General features: G+C 57.5%; 1 protein-coding gene across 6 annotated transcripts in view; it reads right to left on the bottom strand.

Moving 5' to 3' along the window:
- MLLT6 (MLLT6, PHD finger containing) overlaps positions 1-22,186 on the bottom strand; it is a 25,818-nt gene extending 3,632 nt beyond the window's left edge. Inside the window, exons 1-20 of one of the 6 annotated variants that reach the window (XM_029929343.1) lie at positions 22,025-22,186; positions 20,737-20,816; positions 20,211-20,265; positions 19,825-19,934; positions 18,793-18,896; positions 18,481-18,574; positions 16,062-16,223; positions 15,281-15,379; positions 12,802-13,024; positions 11,677-12,291; positions 11,054-11,241; positions 10,730-10,838; positions 9,459-9,525; positions 9,108-9,253; positions 8,408-8,605; positions 8,209-8,297; positions 6,745-7,094; positions 6,226-6,316; positions 4,878-5,228; positions 402-4,298 (exon numbers count right to left, since the gene is read on the bottom strand). In XM_029929343.1, coding sequence (XP_029785203.1) covers positions 4,257-4,298; positions 4,878-5,228; positions 6,226-6,316; positions 6,745-7,094; positions 8,209-8,297; positions 8,408-8,605; positions 9,108-9,253; positions 9,459-9,525; positions 10,730-10,838; positions 11,054-11,241; positions 11,677-12,291; positions 12,802-13,024; positions 15,281-15,379; positions 16,062-16,223; positions 18,481-18,574; positions 18,793-18,896; positions 19,825-19,934; positions 20,211-20,265; positions 20,737-20,816; positions 22,025-22,133 — 3,282 coding nt within the window. In that variant the 5' untranslated portion in view covers positions 22,134-22,186 and the 3' untranslated portion in view covers positions 402-4,256. Of the gene's footprint in view, positions 1-401; positions 4,299-4,877; positions 5,229-6,225; positions 6,317-6,744; positions 7,095-8,208; positions 8,298-8,407; positions 8,606-9,107; positions 9,254-9,458; positions 9,526-10,729; positions 10,839-11,053; positions 11,242-11,676; positions 12,292-12,801; positions 13,025-15,280; positions 15,380-16,061; positions 16,224-18,480; positions 18,575-18,792; positions 18,897-19,824; positions 19,935-20,210; positions 20,266-20,736; positions 20,817-22,024 lie in introns of those variants that run through there. The other 5 variants (XM_029929345.1, XM_029929344.1, XM_029929348.1 and 2 more) reach the window with 5 other exon arrangements.
- Between the last annotated feature and the right edge of the window lie 167 nt (positions 22,187-22,353).

The following is a 22,353-nucleotide window of genomic DNA, read 5'->3' as shown; positions in this document are numbered from 1 at the left end:
GGGTGGCCCAGCGTCCGCTCCGGTAGCGGCGTGCGCGCTGGGCGACCGGCCGGGAGCCGCGCCTCCGCCTTCCTGGCCTGCGCCTGCCCGTGTGGGCGGGGACCTCCCGGGACCGGCCTCCCAGGCGGAGGCTGAGACTGTGTCGCCCGGGGCGCGGGGCGGCTCTTCACCCAGGGAACCTGCTTTTTCAACCGCTTCCCGCAGGGCCCAGGCGTGCACCTCCCATCCTTGTGGGTGGGCACAGGTATTTAGGTCTTTGGAGCTTACGGGTCTGTGAAGTCCTATTCTAAGTGCTTAGAGGAATGTAATCGACCACCCACCCCCACACCGACCCCCTCCCAAGGCTCCCACAGTTGGCACGCCCCTCCCTTTCCCTTCAATAAAGCCAGTCAATGCAGGGGTCTTTGGAATTTTTTTTTTTGTAAAACATTCTTTTATTAAAAGAACAAGTGCTGTTTACGAACTGCCCTTCGTACAAATAACATCCGTTATACAAAGATACAAGATCCGGGTTATGCACAATTCCAGGCTCGGAAGTGAAAGGAGGGGGCATTGCCTTTTGGGCTGAGGATATAAAGGAGGTTCTAGAAAGAATGTAAAAGGAGCCCCTGGGTTTGCAAACTCTGGCGTCCCCTCCCTGCTCCCCTAGGGAGGGTCTGCTACATTGAGACAGGCTGGGATGGACAGAGGGAAATGGGGCTGGGAGTCAGGGTTTGGGTCTCCAGTCCTGCCACCTGAGTCCCAAGTTGGGCTGGAGGAAGTGAACAAGGGGCAATGAAGGCACTCCCTCAGTCCCCAACTTTTCAGTAGATCAAGTCAAAGTGGTCGGGAGCTGGACACACTTTGAATCCGGATTGGTGTGACAGGAGGGAGCCAGGGTACTGTGCCCCGCCCCCTCCAAATTCCCCACTGAAGGGACCTTCATCCTCTGGGCACCTCTCCCCAGGAAAAAATGCATTGAGATAGAAGAGCATTGGGAGCAAGCTGCCTCTCCTAACGTTGGCCCACCACTCACCAGGGAAGAAGCTCAAAGCTGGCAAGGGGAGCCTGTGTCTTTGAAAAGCTGTCTGCATTTCCAGCTCAGGAGAGAAAGGGAAGTGTGGACGTTACCCTTTCTTGGAGCGGGCCCCTGGCTCTGGCTTCCCTCACTTGTCTAGGCCTTCCCCAGGAGTACTTCCCTAGCACTCAGTACGGGAATGGGTGGGGTGCTCTCAGTCTCAAGGTTAGGGCACCAGGAGGCATCTGCAGACCCAGGAGCCTGAGGGGAAGACACACACACAAATAGGAAAAACTTAAAAAAAAAAAAAAAAAAGCAATCTTTAAAGTGTCATTGTCTATGGAAAGGATCCATCAGCTCTGCGATAAGACAATCAGTGCTACATAGATACCCTCCCACCCGGGCACAGCCCTGCACTCACACACACAGGGACAGACGGAGAGCCACATGGAGGTGGTGCAGTGGGGGGCGAGAGAGCCCAGGACCAGGAGGCCTGGGTCCTGAGGGCTGGTCCTGGCTCTGCCCCGAGCCCCTGCCCCTCCTAGGCTTGGAGCTATCACCTGTGAAGCAAGGAACTGGCTCACACCACCCCTAAACACAGGCCCCTTCCAGCTCTGACACTCATGCACCAGTCGTGACCTCAAAGCCGGACAGGGGTTCTGCATGCACACCCCTCACACCTCCGCACTGAGCGTGATCACACACGAAGCTCCGCTCATGCATTTTCAGACTTCATTTCCGCCCTGCAAACCACATCCTCTCTCTCTGCCAGGTAGAGACGTACACATCTGTGTCTCTTCCCACTCCCCGTCCACATTCGTCCTGGAAAAAGGGACCAAGGCTGGAGAAGGAGGGTGAGGTCAGTATAGCCATTCCCCCTGCATTGGGACCCTGAAGATCTCCAGAAGTTTCTTATAAAGCTCCCTCTGAAGAAGGAAATGTGCTACCTCTCTCATGCCCCCTTGCCCCAAGCCAAGGGACAACAGGAATCCATACCCATCCTGGGTCCCTTCTTCAAATCTAGCCTGCCTGGTGCTGCACCCCAGCCTGGGGAAAGCTGGAAAACAAAGGCTCTTGGAGATGAGAACCCCAGACTCTTGGGTGCCAGGAGGGAGGGGGAAGGCCTCGGTTCCAGTGCACTAAATCATAGGGGCCGCTCACTCTCTGCCCCAGCAGCATCTGAGCGGGTTTGCTTTCCTCAACATCCAGGACAGAAGTCGACTGCAGCTCTTAGTGGGCCGGCCCTGGGCAAGGGTGTGAGTGTGAATGGGCAACTCTCCTAAGAACCTCAGAAGGTTCTTTTTCTTCTCAGTGGTTTGGGGGCGGGGACTTGGAGAGCTTAGTAGATGAAGATGAATAAAAATGCTGAATTCTATCGTTTCTTTCTAATTGATATTTAGCATTAATAAAAGGTGAGTATTTCTGAGGTCATCACAGCTGCCTTCCCCCCACCCCCCAAGCCCTTGCAAGTGCCTAAGAAATTGCCTCTGAAGAGTCCCACCCACCCCCTCCTTTATCAGCTCCCTAACATCTTACAAAGTCTTATCAACAGGAATTATTAATATTATTTTCAGTATCAGAAAAAAACCAGTTGAGCAGCACAGGCAAAAATATATCTGCACTACGTTTCTGTCGTTGCCAAAAATATACACATCTTCTTTTCTTTATTAAAAAAAAAAAAAAAGACCAACAACAACAACAAAAACCCAAACGGAAACACACACAAAAAAATCCACACATGCAAACACTGACGAGACACGAGCTTCAGGGAAAGCTGGAAAAGCCTTCTCCTGGCTCCAACCCCAGTGCAACTGAAACACAGACACAGCTTCACCCTTGCCCCTCTCCTGGCTGCCCTAACGGCCCCTCACTCAGCCTTTGCCACCAAAAGCTGTGGGCAGATGGGGGCTCTTTAAGGTGAGAATTGCCCCCATGCCCCCGGGGAAATAGCTGGTGGGTGAAGGGACAGTTGTCAGGTCAGTTCAAGCTGAAGGCTCCCCTGGTTGGTGGGGGCAGAGGTGGGGGGAGGGTGCAGGGGAGCAAGCTGGCTAATTCCGGGAGGGGGCTTTTCAATAAAGGAAGTGGCACTTTACCCTCCCCCCACTCTTTACCCCACGCCCCCCATCCCTGGGACTCCCTGCGAGCCAGGGAAGCAGGACAGACTGTCAGTGGTGGGGGAAGGGGAGGTGTGAGGGGGCACTGAGACCATGTGGGGTCTGGGGGAGGGAAGGCAGGATATTACCCTGATTCAAAGCCCCCAGCCCCCAGTTACTCTCCAATATTGGAGTACTGTTCTGGTTTTGCTAACCATTCACGCCCCAGAAAGGGACCAAAGTTGGTGAGGTGGGGAGGGTGCAAACAAAAGCTGGGAGCCCCCTTCTGGTGCTGCCTCATCTGAGCACTGCTCCTATCCCTACCCTCGGCTGCCCCAGGTCCAGGGGGAGTCAGAAAGACAGACAGACAGACGTGAGCATGCGTGCGCACGCACACACACAGACACACACGCACAGACGCACATACACACGCGCTCTCTGAGTCAGGCAGCTCCGTCCTCCCACCCTCCGCACTCCTAAATCCAATAGTGCAAACAAGGGACAGGGCACTAAAGGGGGCTGGGCCTCCTTCCCTGCCCTTTCCCGTCCTGTCACGGGGGGGAGGGGGGGACTCCAGAGAGGTGGGGAGGCCTGGGCGGAGTTTGATGCCATCCTGCCGCTTCCTCGCTTCCTCAGCTCCCTAGTGTGTGGGCTTCCACAAGCTCAGCTTGTGACCCTTGCTAGGGGGCGGGGGCGGGGCCTTCTGCCATCTGCCCAGGTTGGGAAGAAACTGCAGGTGAAGCAGGACTACTCCTTCTTTCGTGAGAGATGTCCATGCAGGGGCAGGCCCAGGGCCTATCCCCCCACCCGCTCCCCACTCAAGTGCTGACCCATTTTATGTGGAGGGTCCAACCAACCCCCCACTTATGCCATGGCCCACTTTGCTCTTGGAGGACCTCAAAATGGGCTCCTGGGTGGCCTTGGAGCCTGTGCTTCCTCTGAGCCCCTCACAAAGGGGTCAGTGCAGAGGGAGAGGGGGCCAGTGGAAGGGGCATCCCTCTCCGTCTCAGTCCTCGGCACCAGGAGCACCCCACATTCCCTGGGGCCTCAGCACAGGATGTGGGCTGGGGTCTCTCCAGTGTCTGGGTACGGGTGCCTGCTCCAGGCTAGGACCCCTCAGGCCAAGATCTGCCCCTCCATTTGGGGGTCAGGAGGGGCGGGTGGATTTAGCCTTTTTCCTGGTTGGCTGAGGTTCCTTTGTCAGCGGTCTGGAAAGAGAGGAAGGGAGGCTGGGGGTTTAGGAGGTGTCTGGTGCTAACACCCCACTTGAGAACAGCTACCTGGGTCAAGGAAGCTGTTGGAGGGTACAGTGAGGGCTGAAGCCCCTGCCCTAGGCTCTTGGGTTAACATATATGTGTCTGTGTGCACGTGCGTGTGTGCGTGGAGAGGGGGCAAGCTGCCCTGCACAAGGGCACTCAGCTAAGTGGGCATGCACCAGACAATGGCAGAACCCTGGGCTCCGCCTGTGTGCCTAAAGAGGAAAGAGGGAGGACCTTTCTCCAAATGACCCACCCAGAGCATCACCTTTTTCTAGTCAGTCCACTGAGAAAGGAAACACTTTTCTTACTGGTCTTCCCGGAGGAACACCATTTTCTAACTGGGTCTTTTCCTACTAGTCCGTGCTCAGAGTTTACAGCGGACCTAGCCCAGGTCCTGGGGTCTGGAGCAGGGCTCTTTGCTGGCCTAGGGGTAGTTTCCTTCCTCCTTCTGATGACACATCTAATAATGTATCTGCTCGTGCCCATCCTGGAGAAGAGGGACAGGACGGCCTTGGGCCCCCTACTCACCCCTCCTTTGGGGCCACTGCTGTCCGCCCCCGACAGGCTGAGGAAGGGGTTGGTCTGGGCAGTGAGGACTGGAGGTCCGCCTGCTGCTGCTACTGCTGCGGCCGCAGCTGCCGCAGCCATGAGACTCGTGTTGTTGCCAAGTGAGGGAGCCACCAGGGCTCCGGCAGGCAGCAGAGGTGGGGCAGATGCCGTGGGCAGCAGGCCAGGGGTGCCTGCGGACAGCAGCGGGGTGGAGCTTCCTGCCAGCAGGCTGGCCATGGGTAGCTGGGAGCCCCCGGCCATCTGCAGCCGCTGCAGCTCCCGCTTCTGCTGGATCTGCTGGATCATCTGGTAGACAACAGTCTGGTGTTCCTGCAAGGGGGGCCAGATGCCTCATGGGCCAGCGGTCCGCGGAGCTAGCTTGCCCTGCTTGGCCCAGGCCCCATCCCATCACACTGGAGACCCTGGGGACAGTCAAGTTTCTGTTGCCATCTCCCTACTCAGGGACTCAGTCTTCCCAACTGGACCAGAAAGTGATGGCTGCCGTCAGTTTTGTCAACCCGGGGACTCCCGGCCAGGTGCTGGAGGATGTTTAACAGCCTCGACCCCACCCCCTCACTGAGCCTGAGAGTCAGATGCTCTACCAGTTGAGCTGGCCAGGCACCCCCCCACCCCGTCACCCCCTCACTGAATCATTTCCTCAGCTGCTATGACAACACAAATGCCTCTAGGGGTGGTAGGACCCCAAGTTGAGAAATAACTAAGCTAGGTCAATAGTATTCCACTCCCCCCACCCTTTGTTTTGTTTCATTTAAGATTCATTAATTTTTGCTTTAATAGGGAAGGCATTTTCAGTGTTCCAAAAACCCAAACAAAATATCCAGGTTTACCTTAAAGAAATTTTACTCCCACCCCTGTTCCCATCGGGCCCCTAGAGGTAACCAGTTGCACTGGTTGCCTGTGTCTCTTTCTACTGTTTCTTTACAGGAACACGGTTAGGTTTGCTATTTTTTCAACCCTCTCCTTTTTAAAAGGCAGAACTCCTTTTCTCCAAAGGAGATCTTGGCAGAACCCAACACATAATTTGGACCCGAAAGGGGCTGCTCTGGGTGACAGGGTGTCACCCACCGGCTCAGCCACAGACCCTAAAGATCCTTGGGGCTGGGACTGGAAATGCTCAGCAACTGAGGACCCACCGCCCTGCGGACCTTCTCACTGGATATGCTCTGGGGCCACGAGAGCACCCCTTCTACACTGCCCAGGGGCCTGAGAGCAACCCTCTTCCCCGTTGCCCCCACACGCCGCACAGGGGCCCGGCCTGGCCCAGCCCCTGACATGGGCCTCCCTGCAGCCTGGGAGGGGTCGTTACCGGGGTCAGCTGTGGGGAGGCCAGGAGCTGCTGGAGCTGCTGAAGCTGCTGCTCTTGCTGCTGCAGGAGATGTCTCTGCTGCTCCGTGAGGCTGAGGCAGGGGGACAGAACAGACCATGGGAAGGAGCAGGGAAACGCCCCCCCCTCAAGTTCCCAGACTCCCTCAGACCCAGGTGGAGAAAGGCAGGGATGTGCGTTTCTGGAGGACTAAAGAGAGACAGAGCGAGCTCAGAGGTTGCCCTGGGAGGGATACATGTCAGATGGAAGAGCTTTCCCAGAAGGGAAATCAAGATTGGGGGTGCATGAAAGAAACCAATGACTTTGTCCCTGGGGGAGCGGCCAGCCAGAGGGCACTCACGTCTAACATCTAGGGAGTACCTGGGGCCAAGAGGTGACTAGATTCTATACCCTGTAAGACTGGAGAACAGTTTTCCTTTTGGGGGGACTGTGGGTGTTTGGGGGAGTCCCTCCCAGAGCCAGCCTCCCCCGTTCCCTTCCCCAGGCTGAGCTCTCCCTCACCTGTTCAGACAACCTGGCAGCTGCAGCGTGGGGGCCCCGCCAGCCTGGCTCAAGCCCGCAGGGTTGGGGGCGGCAGCCCCATTCAACCCCCCCAGGAGCCCATTGAGGGGCAGGGCCCCGCTGCCCGCCAGCCCCCCCAACAGCCCCTCAGCCATGGGCATGGCCCCCAGCCCCGCTGCCCCCGGTGCCCGGCCCAGCCCGTTCTGAGGCTGGGGCGGGAGCGGGGCAGGGGCCCCGGGCAGGGCCAGGGGCAGAGTAGCAGGGCTCTGCTGGAGCAGGGGCAGCGGTGGGGGCGTGCTGTGGAAGGACAGCGACGAGCTGCTGCGGCTGGGGCAGCCTGAGTGTGGGTCCTGGGGAGGGAGGGGGAAGGGAGGGGTCAGAGGGGCAGGGGGCCAGCATGACCTCTCTGGCCCCCGGCCCAGCACCCACCAGCATTCTCATAGAGCACAGCCCACCCCCCCACCCCCTTTACCCAGCAGAGCCACCCAGGAGAAAGAAGCAAGACCCAGAGATAAAGGCTAAGAATCCCAAGAGTCTTCACAAATCATATTTACAAATCACTTCCCAGGGGCCCAGGGGCCCAGCGCCCCCTGCAACCCAGGTTTAATCATGGACAGCGATGATGGTGGTGGCCATCTAGTGAGCCAGAACCAGGGTTCAGCACGTGACCTGTACCACCTCGTTATTCCCATACAGGGGTGAAGCCACTGATTCTTAGGCTCCGTAACTCTGCAGGCAAGAGAGCAGCCGCTGGAGTGAAAGGTTCGGGTTCAAACTCTATGTCCACAATTCAATGGCTTCACTGGCTTCTGTGTTAGTTTTCTCGCTCACAACTCATGGGTGATAGGAGTCCCTACTCCATAAGGTTACTGGGAGGCTTAAACCAGCCAATACTTTGAAAGCCTCAGCACAGGACATGATTTCAGAGAGCAAGTGTGCCATTAATATTCGCTATTATGACAATGATTATTGCTCAAGTAGAAGAACCCAGCTTGACTTCAATAGCAGCCCCCACATAACAATAGCGACTGGTACCCCTAACCCCCACCAATTACACAGGGATTATTTTGCACAAGGCACTGTAATAAACCCTTCACAAATACTTCTCAGAGGCCTTCCTTAACCACCTCCTATCTCCAGAAGAACCCCACCCCCATTCTTCCTCACCGCCCTCAAATTATTTCCATTCTAGCCCTTTTCCTGCTCATAATGATCCCTTTCATGGATTTAGTCTACCTTCAGGAGCAGGACTGCGTCCGTGTTGCTCACTGATTGCGCAGCCAGTGCCTGGCAGCAAAAGTAGGCACCTCATAATCATTATTTAATGAAAGAATGAATGGGTCAGTCAACCAACTGCTCAGTCAATCACTTCATTGCCCAGCCTCCAGTAGCTGTAGGGTGGTGAGACCAGAGGCCCCGGTGCTTCCCCTCCTGCCCACCCTTGCCTCTCCCTGCAGCGCCCACCTCGGAAGACGTGGACAGAGAGTTGTCCAGGCCAAGACTGTTCTTCCCCGGGGGGCTCTTGCTGGTGCTTAAGGAATCGCTGCTGCCGGCTGAGGGAGGGGAGGAGGCAAGGAGGTCAAGGGCTGGGGCCGGGGCCGGGACCATGTTGCACCGCTCGGCAGAGGCCCCCCACTCCCAGACTGGGTGGGAGTCCCCTTACCTTGGGGAGGCAGGCCATAGGGCCCAGGGACTGGGCCGTTGGCGGTAGGCAGGGCGGCAGGCAGGGCAGGGAAGGGCACAGAGAGCTGCACGTTGAGAATCTGCAGCCGCTCCTTCTTGGCCGTCAGGCTCAGGATCTGTTCCTGAAGCCGCTGGTTTTCCTTCTGCAGCGCGTGCAGTGCCTTCAGCATCTCCACGACTGAGGAGAGAGGGTGAGAGCGCCTGAGCCCGCAGACCTGGAGGGACGGGGCGAGGGCGGGGGGCGGGGCGAGAGAACAGGGGGCGGAGCCTGGAGGAGGAACTCAGACTGAGACCTAAAAGAGAAGGCAAAGGCGCCAGCTAGCTAGAGACTCGAGTGAGCTCGGGGAGGCGGAACCTCGGGAGCTGGAGGTGTGAGGACTAGGGGCGGGGCCTGAGGCTCGCAGGTCGAAGTTGGGATCAGGAGCATAGAGGCCGGAGGAAGTTGGAGCACAGTAAGGTAAGGGCTAGGAGGCCGCGGGAGCCGAAGGCGGAGTGCACAGGTGGCGGATCCAGGCCCGGGGCCTAGCACGGTAAAGATCAGGCCCGAGGGTAGCCAAGAGTTAAGGCTAGGGCGGGGCCGAGGAGCGGAACCTTAAAAAGTTTGGGGACCTCGGAGAAAAAGGTGACCGAGTCTGGGGGTCCTGGGGCAGGTCTCCCAGCCCGGCTCCACCCCTCCTCACTGTTGACACCAGCCTCGCCGTCGCCCTGCTTCTCCAACAGCTGCTCCATGTTAGTTGTTCCGGGGGCCGCTGGGTCTAACTGGCTGCCCCCGCAGGGTGCAGACGCTGTCTGGTCGAAGAGTGCGGGGAGGCTGCTGATGGGGGACCTGGGGTCAGAAGAGAAAACCAGGGTCAGGCTTACCTCACGTCCCCACTCCTGTCTCCCTCCTCCCCCCTCAGGGGTTCCAGTCGTCCCCTTTTGGACCCCACCCTCTCCTGTAGCCCATCTCTCCGCCCTCTTCTCCCCCCCCCCCCAGTATCCCTCCAGCCCCGCTCCCAGCCCCTCCCCCAAGCCACCGCCCCCTCCCTCACATGGAAGACAGACTCTCCTGGGGGGAGGTCCCCCGACACCGGAAGCTGCAGTCCTCCAGGTCTGGCTCTTGGAAGGAGAAGGGGAGCAGGGATCAGCGGGGAAGGGGTGCCGTCGGCCTCACGGTCCCCCGCCTGGGAAGTGGGTGCGGGATCTGGGACCTTACCGCAGACCCCTTTCCCCCAGGATCTCCCCCCTGCCCCAGACTGGCAGTTCTAGCTCGTAAGACGCTGGGAACCCTGGCTTGGAAACCTGGCCCCTTGGGAGGCACAGCCACGGGATCTGGTCTCTTCCCCTTTCTCTAGGCACAAAGGCGGCCGCTGCCTGGCTTCCTTCAGAACCATCTCCCAGTTTCTTTCCTGGTGTTTTCAGGGTTGTAGAAAATCGGAGTCTACACAGTCCTGGGTTGAACTTGGACCTGATATTTGTTATGTGACCTTGGACTTGAAACTAATCTCTCTGAAATGCTTGTGATGAGGATTAAAAATAAGGTAACAAATCTGAAGTGCTAGCTGTCCTATGGCAAGCCCATAATAACCGTAGCTATTGTAACTAGTTTTGTGCGACTTTTCATATTCATAAACTCAGAAGTTGGGTTGCAAAATCTTTTTGTTGAGCCACAGAATTCCTATTTGGGATTTAGAAAATGTAGTCACCCTGCGATGTTGGGTCATTAATTCTAGAGTCGGATTCGGCCCCTTTTACAAAGTTTACCTGAACTGGAGGCCGGGAGGCAAGCCCCGCCCCCTAGCCGGCCAGGTGGTGTCTGTACACCAATCAGCTCTCTGGGGCTGGGTTGACTCTCCCGGGAGTGGGAGGGGCGCTTGTGATCCTCCCCCTTAACTCCTAAATACCCGGGGAGCAGTTTGCCCAGCTGGTGGACTCTCTAGACGCCCCATCCCAAGGACTACGAGGCCAGCGGGGAATTATCCTGCAGTGACCAGAGAACTGGGCTTAAAGTCTGGACCAGAATTTGAGCTCCAGTTCTGCCCTTCTCTACTTGAACTGCCTTGAGCAAGTCATTAAGCCTTTTTCTTCTGTGAGATGAAGCAGTAGTAATTAATTCTGCCAGGTCCTACCTGACCCATCAGGGGATTTTAACGTGAAAGTGTTCCCTAGTTTGTTGTGTGTGGATTTTTTTTTTCAGGGTGAGCAATGGGCAGAGGGAGGGGGCAGCCAGAAAGCCCTCCCATCCTTTCTTGGGTGACATGCAGGTGATGGGTGCCCCTTTGGTCTTTGGGGAAGAAAGGCGAATGGAATCAGAGACACATACCTGTGTGGCTGCTCTCGGCCTGGGTGAGGAGGGGGTTAACGGCACCCATGGGGGTTCCAAAGATGTGGGTAGAAGGGAGGCTAAAGGTAGAGCCAGCCAGAGAAAACACCTGAGGGAAAGGAGGTAGTCCAGCCTGGTGGTTATTCTTGGATCTAGGGCACAACTGTGTGTGGGGAGGAGGGGATCAGGTAGGTGTACTGGGGAGGAAAGAGGACCAGAGAGAGGGAGACATTCTCTCTCAATCTCTCCCATGGAGAGCTGGGGTCCTTGGCAGCCTGTCCCCCACATGCCTAGGGATGCAGGAACCCAGGAGTAAGGCCTCACCTGAGTGGTGGAGATAGAAGCAGAGGAGGAGGGGAGGGTGCTGGTGAATGGGGAGCGGCTGAGGCGGGGCAGGGCCGAGGTCCCTGGGGGCCCCAGCAGGCTGGAGGAGAGGGGGGTGCTACAGACAGCTCGCAGCATTCCGCCACTGCCACCGTGGGAGATGGGGTCCTTATTACTGGTGTAGATGCCTACAGGCAGGAGGACACAGAGGGAAGCTTAGTCACCATTCCCCCTTGCCCTTCCTCCACCAGGTGGCTGGGGCAGCCCTTCCCTAGAAAGAACACTCCCCTGGGTCTGGCCACACACACCAGTCTAAGGCTCCTCCTGCAAAGATGTCACATATGCCTGTGACATCTGCTTGATATGCCTGCTTATTAGATTGCCCTGCCCAGACCTGGGGGATTCCTGGCTTTTTTAACAGGTAGGTCCGATGGGCAGTCTACCCCAGTCTCTCCCACTACAAGCCTGCAGCCAATGGGTATGGGGAAGTGTCTTAAAGGGGACTATCTCTTCCCTCTATTCTCTGTCCTTTGGAAATGCTTTCATTTCCCTCTAACTGCATGTTTATGCCTCTATTCCCTCACCAGACTGGCTGGGCCCTGAGATGCCCAAGGGTCACTAACCTGCCCCTAGCAGGGGGGACTCCAGGCTCAGGCTAGGAAGGCTCCCTGAAGGCCCAAAGGCGCGGGAAGCCAGGCCGCCCAGGCCAGAGCTGACCAGAGAGCCTCCGGAGAAGGGCGAAGCAGCAGTGGCAGTAAAGCCAGCCAGCTGGGCACTGGGTAGTGAGGGAGCAGACGGGCCCCCGGCCCCTTCCTTGTTCCGGCTGCCCTTGGGGCGACCTGGTCCATGCCGGCTCCTCTTGCTAGCTTTGTGCTTCTTCTCCTTCAGGCCTGTCTCAGGGGTCTCCTCAGCAGGTGCAGGGGCAGCACTCAGTGTGGGCATCCGCTTGTGGGTGCCTGCTAAGGCCCCGGACCCCGAGATGTGGGGAGACTTATAGTCTCCAGGGGATGGGGCCCGGGCCCGGCCTGAGCTGGAGGTGGTGGTGGAGAAGCGCATGATGGGCCCAAAGCCAGAGAAGACCACCTTCTGCTCGAAGAGGTCAGCCTTGGGGGGCTCGGGGGCTGAGGGAGAGGGGGGGGCTGAAGGGGTGGGGGGAGCGGGCTTGGAGTACTTGTCCTCCTCTGGCTGCTCCAACTTGGGAAATGCCGAGAAGTCGGGGGAGCTCTGCAGGGACGAGACTGCACAGAGGGAAAAGTGAGTTACAGCTGGGCCCCGTGTCCCTCCCACCCCACTCCCAACTGCGCTAGCTGGAGAGAGCTTGGGTCAGGGGTTGGGGAAGCCACGGTTCATGTCCCAGCTCTGCCACTGTCTCTATGTCTTGGGATGAGGGTCCTCAGCTCTAGCTTTCCTGAATATGGTAAAGGGGAAGGAAAACTGCCTAACTGATCTCACTGGACTGTAGAGGTTGTGGGAGAGATCATTAGTGTTGGCACTTTAAAAAACGGCACCCTATGGCCAAGGGCAGGGGATAACAAGCACATATGGTTAGGGCAGCAGAGGGGTGGCACCTGAGAGGGACCTGCATGGGGAGGGCTTGGAGAGGAGTCATTGGGTGGGGATCTCCCATCTTTAACGAATTTAAGAAGCAAATGAGATGCAAACCAGTATGCAGAGGCCCTGGCTAGAGAAGCTCCGGGCCAGCTGAAGGCTGCCCCACCCCCAGCTTCCTCCAGGATGTTCACACTCACCTGCAGGCTGGAAGGGCCCCCCAGAGGAGGAGGAAGAGGAGGAGGAAGAGGAGGAGGAAGAGGCGGAGGTGAAACTGCTCACACCTTTCCCACTGCTCAGTTTCTTCCCCTTGTGACTCAGGCTATGGCTGGAAGACTTTTTCCCCTTCGAGTCCCTGCTGCTCTCAGAGGTCTCCTGAGTGCTGGCCTCATGGTGGGAGGAGGAAGAGGCTGAGGAGGGGACCTGAGAGAGGAGGAGAGGGGAAGGCTCAAGGCCAGCTGCCCCAAACCCAGAAATGGGGCAAGAGGACGCAGGGCCCAGGCTCTCCAGGGAGAGCCCGAGTTTGCTCTGGTGAGGACTCGTGGTGTGAGGAGAGGGGAGCCCATCTGTCCTTCACCTGAGGCAGAGGAGAGTGAAAACTGTCCCCGAGCCTGTACTGATGTGCCCATCTGATCATTCATTCATGCTCAGCGGTGCCCGAAGGGCTGGACTTGGATGGGCCTGTCCTGGGGAGAGGGACCACTGCCCTGGGCCCATCCTTGAGCCCTCCAGTCACCACCCTGCCCTCCCCACTCACCCTGAGCCACAGCCCGCCTGATACCCCATTACCTGGCCACGCTGTGCCCTTCCTAAACCACCTGAGCTTGCAGGGCCCAGCCCTCTGCCAGGATAGCCTGGCCTCACTCTCCCCAGGAAACCTCTCATCCTTCCAAATTCAACTTGGAAGTTCATGAGGCCTCTTCCATGGGGCCACCTGGCTCCCTGGGGTGGACCCAGTCACTCTGTCCCCTTGGTTCCAGAGCTCTGTGCACTCACATCAGCCATGTCCACAGATGCCACACTGTTTTGAAATATATAGTCCCCACCTCTGAGGCTTCCAACAACCTCTTTGAGGGCAGCAGGGTGGTGGCTGGAGGAGCATGGGCTCTGGGGTAGGGAAGGGCTGGCCATGAGCCTGGTGGGCTCTGCCATCTACCACAGAGACAGTGTCCTGTGGTAGGTTAAGAGTATGGGCCCTCAAGACTGCCTGTGTTCAGATCTCCACTCCACTACTTACTAGTGGTGTGCTTTTAGGTAAATTACTTAACTTCTCTGTGCCTCAGCTTCTTCATTTACTGGTCGAGTTTAAAAAAATACCTAATTCATTGGATTATTTTGAGGATTAAATGAGCTAATAATCTCCACATACCCCTTCCATCCCCCTGTTCTAGAAGTGACCTTGGCATGTGGTGAGTGAACGAGTTAAGGCTTCATATTACCACCAGGGATGGTGCTTTTCCTCCTGGTTGAGACCAGGTATTCAGTAAATGAACAAACGCTAGAGGAAGGATGGATAGGGGATGAGAGTCACCCTGTGCTGCCCTTCCCTGGGTGGAGGCCTGGTCTCTGCCTTCCTCTTTGTTCTTTTCAACAGCTGGAGTTCTGAAGGGAGCCAGATGTGGTTCTGAGAGCAAGGGAGGAGAGGGGCTAGGGGGAGGGGTAGCTGAAATGCTGGGGTGGGTGGAGGGGGATGGGCAGAATGCTCCTACATGGCCAAGGGGACACCTGGCCACTGGGAACTCCCGGATCTCTGGGCCTACTTCTACCTGCTTACAGGCCCCAGTGAAATGTCAGAGGGCACGAATGACAAGCTTTTCCAGGTGAGCCCTGGAAAGCAGGCTGGGGCTGGGAGGGGGTTACTGGGATAGTTGTCACAACATCACGCTGGAAACCTGATACCTGAGCCTCCTGCTGAGATGCCCAGAGCTCTGCCAACCTAAGGCAGATGGAGGTGAGTGGGGTAGTAGTGGTGATAGGAGGAAGCAGTTTCTCCAGGCCCCGTGCTCCTTCTGTGGGGGGGTGGGTTGGTGGGGGGGGGGGTCGCTGGAAGGAGGGGAAGGAAGGGCTGCTCTGGCTTGGATTAGTGACTCCCTAGCCTCGGGCAGGGCCTGCCGGTTGCTCCTCCAGATGTTGCCCATTTCTGGAGACAAGCCTGACACCCCAAGCCCTGGGAAGGGTGAGAAGAGCAGGGTTTTTGGGGTGCTGTCCATGGGCCTGCCCCATGCCCCCATGGGATTTTGGTTGGGAGCCAGGCTCTGGGCAGTGTCCTGATGTGGGGGAGGGGTGAGAATGAAGGGATCCTCTCTGCCTATCTCTGGGGAAATGGGCCCCAGAGTTGGAGAACCAGCTTGAGTCCTGTACCCGCAGACAAGAGCTCAGTGCTGAGGCTGTGTCTGGACAGAGGCAGATGTAAACATCTGGCAGCCAGCAGGCAGGGCAGCACCCCCCAAACCCCCCACCCCACCCCTACCCTCCTGGTTGGTCAGTGGTTGGTAGGGCTAAGCAGCTCAGGCCCCCACTGGGCTAGGCTAGGGGAACGGAGGGCGGTGGCATGGGGAACAGAGGCACATAACCAAAAGCTGCTGAGGGGGTTGTCCAGAGTCCCTGGCTTGCTCTGACCCTCGCAGCTTGCCTCCCTCCCCTACCCAGGCCATTCCTCCTGGGTGTGGGCAGCGGTACCTTGTCAGCAGTGGGGACCACAGGCGGGGTGAGGATGCTGGGGGGTGACTCAGGCCGCTTCTTGTGCTTCTGTTTAAGGCGTTCTTTGTCCTTTCGACTCTGGGAAGGGAGAAGTGACCAGATACAGGTTGTGGGGGACAGTCCGGGAGGGTGGATAAACAGGACATGCGCATGAGGGGAGGGGTCACCTCTCAGGGATGGGCTTTGCCAGCATCATCTCCCCCTGTGGAAGGACTTGGGGGCTTAGGCTAGAGGAGATCGGCTCAGGCAGGTTGCTCTGAGAGCCACCCGCCCCTCCCCCTCATCCTCACTGCTTGCTAAAAATAGCCTGTCCCATTATCACGCCAGGGACACAGAGCACCACACACATGAGCACATACCTGCAACGGGTCCACCTGGGGCGTGGAGCTGTGCAGAGGGATGGGGACCTGGTGCACCAAGAAGTATGGCGCCAGCGGACATATACAACTGGGCTGACACATGGCTAGACTGTGGAGGTGTCTGCAAACGTGTAGGGCCATGTGTCGAGGGCTTGGGAGAGACTGTCGTGTCCTGGGGACGTCACGGAGATCCATAGAGTCCCAGGGAAGCCAGGCCCTCATCTTACTCTCCAGGACCCTCATGTGTCACTTTCTCAGCCTCCTGTTGGCCCTCTGTGGCCTCATAAGGAAGGAAGGGGGCAAGCCCCAAGGCCTCAGGGGCACCTTGCGGTGGCTTCTTGAAAAAGTCGTGTGTTTGAGGGTGTGGACAGGAGAGGGAGAGGAAGAAGACACTTATTTACCTTCTTCTGGCCCCTTTCATGGTGGGAAGGGTGCTTCTCCTGCTGGGAGGATGGAGAGGCTGACCGGCTTCTCCGGCCAGCAATAAAGCCACTGCCACCTGCCCCTGTACTGCCTCCACCTCCTGCTCCTCCGCCACCCCCGGTGGCATGCCGGGATGTCTTCTGGGGAAAGAAGAGAGGGGAGCTGCCAAACCCTCCTTTCGATAGCTTAGGAGAAGATTCCTCAAAGTCTGATGGTCCTGGGGGCCATTTCTTCCCACGTTCCTTGTCACAAAAAGGACCCTTTATCTTCAATGATGCTCTGCTCAGCAAGAGGTGTTCTCTAACCCTAAAGGCTAGAGCTTCCCAAGCTGGCTTATCCAATGCACAGATTCAGCAACTGAGGCTCCGAAGAGCTAGAGGCATCTTGGCCCCAGCAAGGTATCACTGGAGAGAGGACGAGGGCCTGGGTCTCTTATTTTCCACCCACCTCCTTCCATGGTGCCTCTTGACCCATCTCAGGCAGCCTGAGCCAACGCCCAGTTCTGCGTCTTTCCCTGGGGTAGAGGACAGAGGAGGGGTCCTCGAGGAGAGTCCCCTGCTCCCCTGAACGTCATACCCCTCCTCCCCACCAGCCCAGACACTTCACTCCAGCCATCAGCCCTTTCTCTCTTGATCCTGGCCCTCCCCCTCCATCGAACACAGTGGTTTCTTCTGTCCCAAAGGACCCAATGCCCCAAAGGGGGGAAGTAAATATATACAACAGCAAAAACCCAAAAGATCCTCGGGCTGCCTCTCCTCCCAGCCAGGGCCTGCCCCCTCCTTCCCTTCACCGCTGTTGACTCCCCGCTGTCTGACAGCTTCACCTGTGCTAGACTTGTAGGTGCTCCCTCCAAGGTCCCTTGCTACCTCCCAAACGCCAAATCCAAGGACTAACTGCAGGCTCAGTCCTACCCAGTTGCTCCCCAGTGGTGGGTGCTGCTCCTACCTTGCCAAGCACTAGACTCTCCCCTTCACTGACCCGTTACCCCTTGACCCACCGTATCCTGCTGGGCACTTGAGGATTCCAGCCCAGCCTACTCTACTTGGGGCTGCCACCACTACCCTACCCTCATCTCCTATGAGCCACACTGAGCTCCCTACCTTGTCCTAAGTCACCACCAAACCCTGAAACCAAGGTGACCATCTAATTTATGATCCAAACCAGTACACTTTTGAAAACAAAAGGGGAAACTATTAATACTTAGAGCAGGGTGACAGGCATGAAATTGAGCTCTCCAGGGCAGAATAGGACATATGCCAACCCGACAGAAGCCCACTGCATCCCCTGTTCATAGCATTCCCAAGTGTCCAAGCACCGAAAGCCTAGGTCCTATGTCCTACCCTCAAATCCTCCTTCTCAGCCATCTCTGCAAGTGGGCCTGTCTACCTAGCAATGGTTCTAGAATCTAGCCCTGCCCCACCCCCCAGCCCCACTCTTCTCCCAGCCCCACCCTTCTCCCAGCTGCCAGCCTCAGCCCTTCAGATCCAGCTTCACAGTGGTGTGCCAGGGTAATCTTCCTAAAAAACAAACCTGATCATGTTACCCTCCTGCTTACAAGCCTGTGGCCCAGGGGATGAGGTCCCTGCTGCATTCCCAGTCAGACTGCAGCCTCCCTCGCCAGGATACTCCCTAGTTTCTGGAACATACAGGTTTCTCCACACACATGGAATAGGACTCCTCCTCCAGCCTCTCCTTGAGTCCCTGAAGCCTAGGGCAGAAGCAAGCCCCACTCTGGCCCTGCCTAAGCATCCGGTCACCTCCTGCCGCGTCCTCACCAAGCGCCCTGTCTCTTCACAAGTCCTCTTTTCCATTTCAGGACTTTGCCCATGCCAGTCCCTCCGCCTAGGACTCCCTTCTCTCTACCTTTACTTGGCAGGTCCCCAAGAAGCTTTCAAATCAGGCTGTGTGTTCAGATTCCCACACACTAGCTGTGGGATGCTGCACAACTTAAGTGTGGGTCTTACTTTACTCATCTGTAAGTTGGGAAGATACAGTACACCTAGTTCTTAGGGTTGGGGGGACGACCACGTAAAATGACACATGTAGGGAGTACGGAGGCTGGGGCATAGTAACCCCCTCAGATGTTGGCTCTTACTGTCTCCACCTCCACTCAGCTTAAATGCTGCCTCTTCTTGAAGCCTCGCAGACTCTGACAGGCAGGGTCTGGGCTTTGTTTTCTGGGATGGACTGGCTGGTTCAGCCCTCGTTCACCCACCTCAGGCCAGACTTCAATCTATCCCTTATCCAGCGATGAGCTCCGCAGGGCACGGACTGGGTTCCTTCCACCTTTGTCCTACTGGTACCAGGCACCAGCCTGGCCCAGAGCCCATACCCTCGAAAGCTGACTTAGGGAGCAGGGCTGACTGACCCACTCATGTCCTGGCCTAGGAGACTCACCATTTTGCTGAAATGGTATTTGCAGTAGCCGCAGTACTTGACGTTGTCCACCTCCAGCACTTCCTCCTCACACAGCAGGCCTGCCATTTGGGCACTAACCAAAAGAGGTCAGTCTGAGAAGGGGGCGGTCACAAACCAGACCAGCCGCACGTGGCTAGGGTGAGGCCGAGACCATGCGACGAAATCACTGCCATCACCACCAAAGAGACAGACAGCTGTCCACCCACGGCAAACCTCAGAGTGGGTCAGGGCGGCTGGGCAGGGATCCCAGAGAACCCTGGAGGGGGGTGCAGGATGGGGGGGGTGTCTCACCAGGTGACATGGAACGCTTGCCGACATCCATGGCGGTTACACGTCATGCAGGCTCCTGAGGCTGCCTTGCTCTCCCGGCCCTGCTCCTCACAGATGTAGCAGGTCTGCGGGACACAGTGCAGTTGTCCCCTCCTTCCTTCTGCCTGAGGGACCCCTTGGCCTTCTGCTCAACTCTATTCTCTCCCTGTGATCCTAGGTCAGTGCTGTCCAGTCCAAGATTTTGGATGATGGAGATTTTCCATACTTCGCTGTCCAACACAGTAGCCACGAACCACACAGGCTACGGAACACTTGAAATGTGGCTAGTGTGACCGAAGAATTGAATTTTAAGTTGTATTTAATTTCAATTAGTTTACATAACCACATGCAGCCGATAGATACTATATTGGACAGCACTGTCCTTGGGCGGCGAGCCCTGTAAGGCCAGGGACTATGTCTGCCTTGTTCACAGGGTGTGTATTCCCACCTCTGGGACTTGGCACGTGTCATCCCTTCTGCCTGGATCTAAAACCCCACCCTCCGCAAGGCTGGCCTCAGCTTAAATATCTCTTTCCCTGACCATTTTATCTAAGGTAAGTCCCCCCACCCCCACACACAAGGATTTATTTTAGTACCTTGTTTGTTTTCTTCATAGCACTTACAACAAACTGCACTTATTTTATTTGCCTGTTTATTGATATCTACAGCCTTCCTGCACAGAAGTGTGAGTTCCGTGGGGCAGGGACCACATCTGTTTTGGGTACCTTGGCCCAGGTTTGGCACATAGTAGGCATTCAGTAAAATGTGTCCAGCGAATGAATGCACAAGTGGACTGCTTGCTAAAGTCCACCCTCGGGCAGTATTAGCATAAGGGAGCCTCGTACTTCACTTGAGCCCCAGAACACAAGCATGGGTCAGTCAGTGGCAGGTGCTACCCCCTTCGGCTGGACAGAATCAGATTACACCGGATGGAGAGAGAGCTGAAGGGACCCAAGGATGGTGGGCTGGGGTGCGGGGTGGGGGTTGGTATGGCGCCCGGCCCAGGCCGCTGACCTTGTTGAAGCGATCGTGGGGCACGTACTGCAGCACGATGGGCTCCATGGTGAGCACGTTGGCAAACTGCACCTCCGGGATGTAGAGGGCACACACCACGTGGGCCCAGCCTGGGATGGTGGGGGGGGTGGCCTCAGCTGCCATGGCAACCGCAGACCCTGGCCCCTCACAACCTCAGACTGCTGTCTGGGTCAGTCCCCTCCTCCACAGCCTTCCCATCAAACTCCAGTGCTGGCAGGGGCCAGGAGAAAACCAGCTTCCATCCCCCACCCCGTGCCCCTTTCCCCTCCCCCCAGCCCCGTAGTCCACTCCTGACTTCCCAGACCCTGCTCAGGGGGCCTTGCTGACCTCAACAGATGAACTCTGGGGCTCAGGGACCCCCTCACCTCCATTATCAGTCCTCTTCAATGCCCCGTCTTTGTGTGGGCACAGCTCACACCTCTGCCAATGCAAGGGGGCACAGGGATTTGGAGGGGGGGTTCCAAAAGGGAGTGGGGGATCTACTGAGCTGGGCCCTTCCTGAACACACTCAGAGGGCCCCAGAATGAAAGAAGCTGTCTACGGAGGATATGTAGGGATACGGAAGAAACAGGGTTGGCCGTGAGTGGTAACTGTCAGACATGAGCGACGGGACAGGAGGGTTCATTACAGTATTCCCTTTACTTTTGAACACATTGGAAACTTTCCATAATAAAAAGTCCAAACAAACTAACAAACAAAAATCAAAAGCTCAGGGCAGGAGGTGGTGCAGAGTGAAGGATGAGCTGACTGAGAGGTGGGTTGGTGATAGATATGCAGGAAACAGGAAGTCCTGTGTGACAGTCCCACCCCAGCCTCAGCCTCAGAGTCCCCTGGTTTAACTGGGAGGAGATGCTCAGGTGTACAGAAGTTGGGAGGGCATCTCAAACTCACCACCCTGGCTGCTCGCTCCTGAGATTCACATTTCCGGCAGAACCAGGGTCCCGTTGGCACCTGGACGATGCCGTAGCAAGCTGGGGGTTGGGGAGAAGAATTGCCAAGCAAATCTGTCAGCCCTCGTTTTTCCCAGAGCAACTGGAGGAAGAGGGGAACTCTAAGGGAGGGGGTGCTGCTCCCCTGTCTGGAGTCACTCACTAAGAGACAGCAGGACCACACGGAATGCGCGACAGCACATGGCCAGCCCTCAACCACACAACCAAATGCTCAGGGGACAGGGATGAGAAGTCTGAGTCCTTGACCTTTAACTTCTAGTACACTCCCTACCCCATGCTCTTTCTGGACCTGTTTCCCAACTCCTGCTTGGGAACAGTCCTCATTATCAGGAATAGAGAAAACCAGAGGGACAACATTTACAACAGTCAAACACGTTTTGTTGTTGTGTGTGTGTGGGGGGGGGCATTTCTTAAAGGGCCAGTAAGGGAAGAGATGGGGAAGTAGAGGGTCCAGGGACCTTATCTTAAGTCTGTAACTGTAATAGGTACAGGTCAAAAGTCAAGGCCAAAGGCAGGTGCAGCGCAGGTAACCAATAGGAGAGTGGCGGGAAGAGCGGGCAGCAATAGCATTAAAGGCTGTCCCAGGAAGAGGGGGGGGGCAGCTGGCTATGCCCGACAAGCGGGAGATGCCAGCCTGCGCCCTCGGCAAGACTCCTCAAGGAGTTAACTCCCGAACCATGTGCCGTTGGGGGAAACTCCAAACCTCCCTCTCCTCTTCCCGGCCCCCTGCACAACCTCGCTCCTCTCCGCAGCTCTTCCCGGAGGATTTTAGGAGTCCCTTCTCCCCTGGGACCCTTCTCCTCCCTTCCCAATTCCGCTCCTCCCAGTATCCGGAAGCGGGAGGGGGGTGACCCCCCCTTGACCTCTCCCTCCGGGAGCCGGGACCAAAATAACCGGGCGGGAGGGGACACCTCGCAGGTAAACATTCCCCCAGCAGCCCCGACACTGGCGGTGTGGGGCGCGGAGAGTGCGCTCACTGCCCCCTAGTCTGTCCCCAAACTCCCTCAACTTGGGGTGGGGGGCGCGGGACTGGAACAATAGGCAAGAAAACAATGCCTGACCCGGTCCTCCAGGACCCGGCGGGGGGAGCCCCCTGACGCCTCCCTTCCCTTCAGGTGGCGTGGGGGAGGGGCGCCCGAGCCCCAGGAGGTCCCCAGAGGGCGCGGCTGGGGGCTCCCCGCTCGCGCCGCCCCCGGGGTCCCGCCGCCCCCCGCGGGCCACCCCCGTACCTTGGTGGACAGCCACGCTGCACGCGTGCCCATCACAGTAGACCAGCGGGTTCTCGGCCCAGCCCCTCTCGTCCGAACATACGCAGCAGCCTCCTACCATCTCCTTCATACTCCCATGAGCTCCCTCCGGGGCTGGGGCGGGGGGCCGGCCGGCGGGGGTCGGGGGTCAGGGGGGGAGGGAGGGAGCGGGGGGCCGCGCGCCTCCTCGCTCCCTCCTCCTCCTCCGCCGCCGCCGCCGCTTCTTTTCTTTGCCTCCTCCTTCCTCCTCGGCGTCCTCCTCCTCCTCCTCCTCGCTCGCTCTGTCTGGCCGCCCCCCCCGCCGTGCTCTC

Source organism: Suricata suricatta, chromosome 17 (assembly GCF_006229205.1).
Source record: "Suricata suricatta isolate VVHF042 chromosome 17, meerkat_22Aug2017_6uvM2_HiC, whole genome shotgun sequence".
Classification (NCBI taxonomy): Eukaryota; Metazoa; Chordata; class Mammalia; order Carnivora; family Herpestidae; genus Suricata; species Suricata suricatta.
This window is presented reverse-complemented; position numbering and strand designations above follow the sequence as displayed.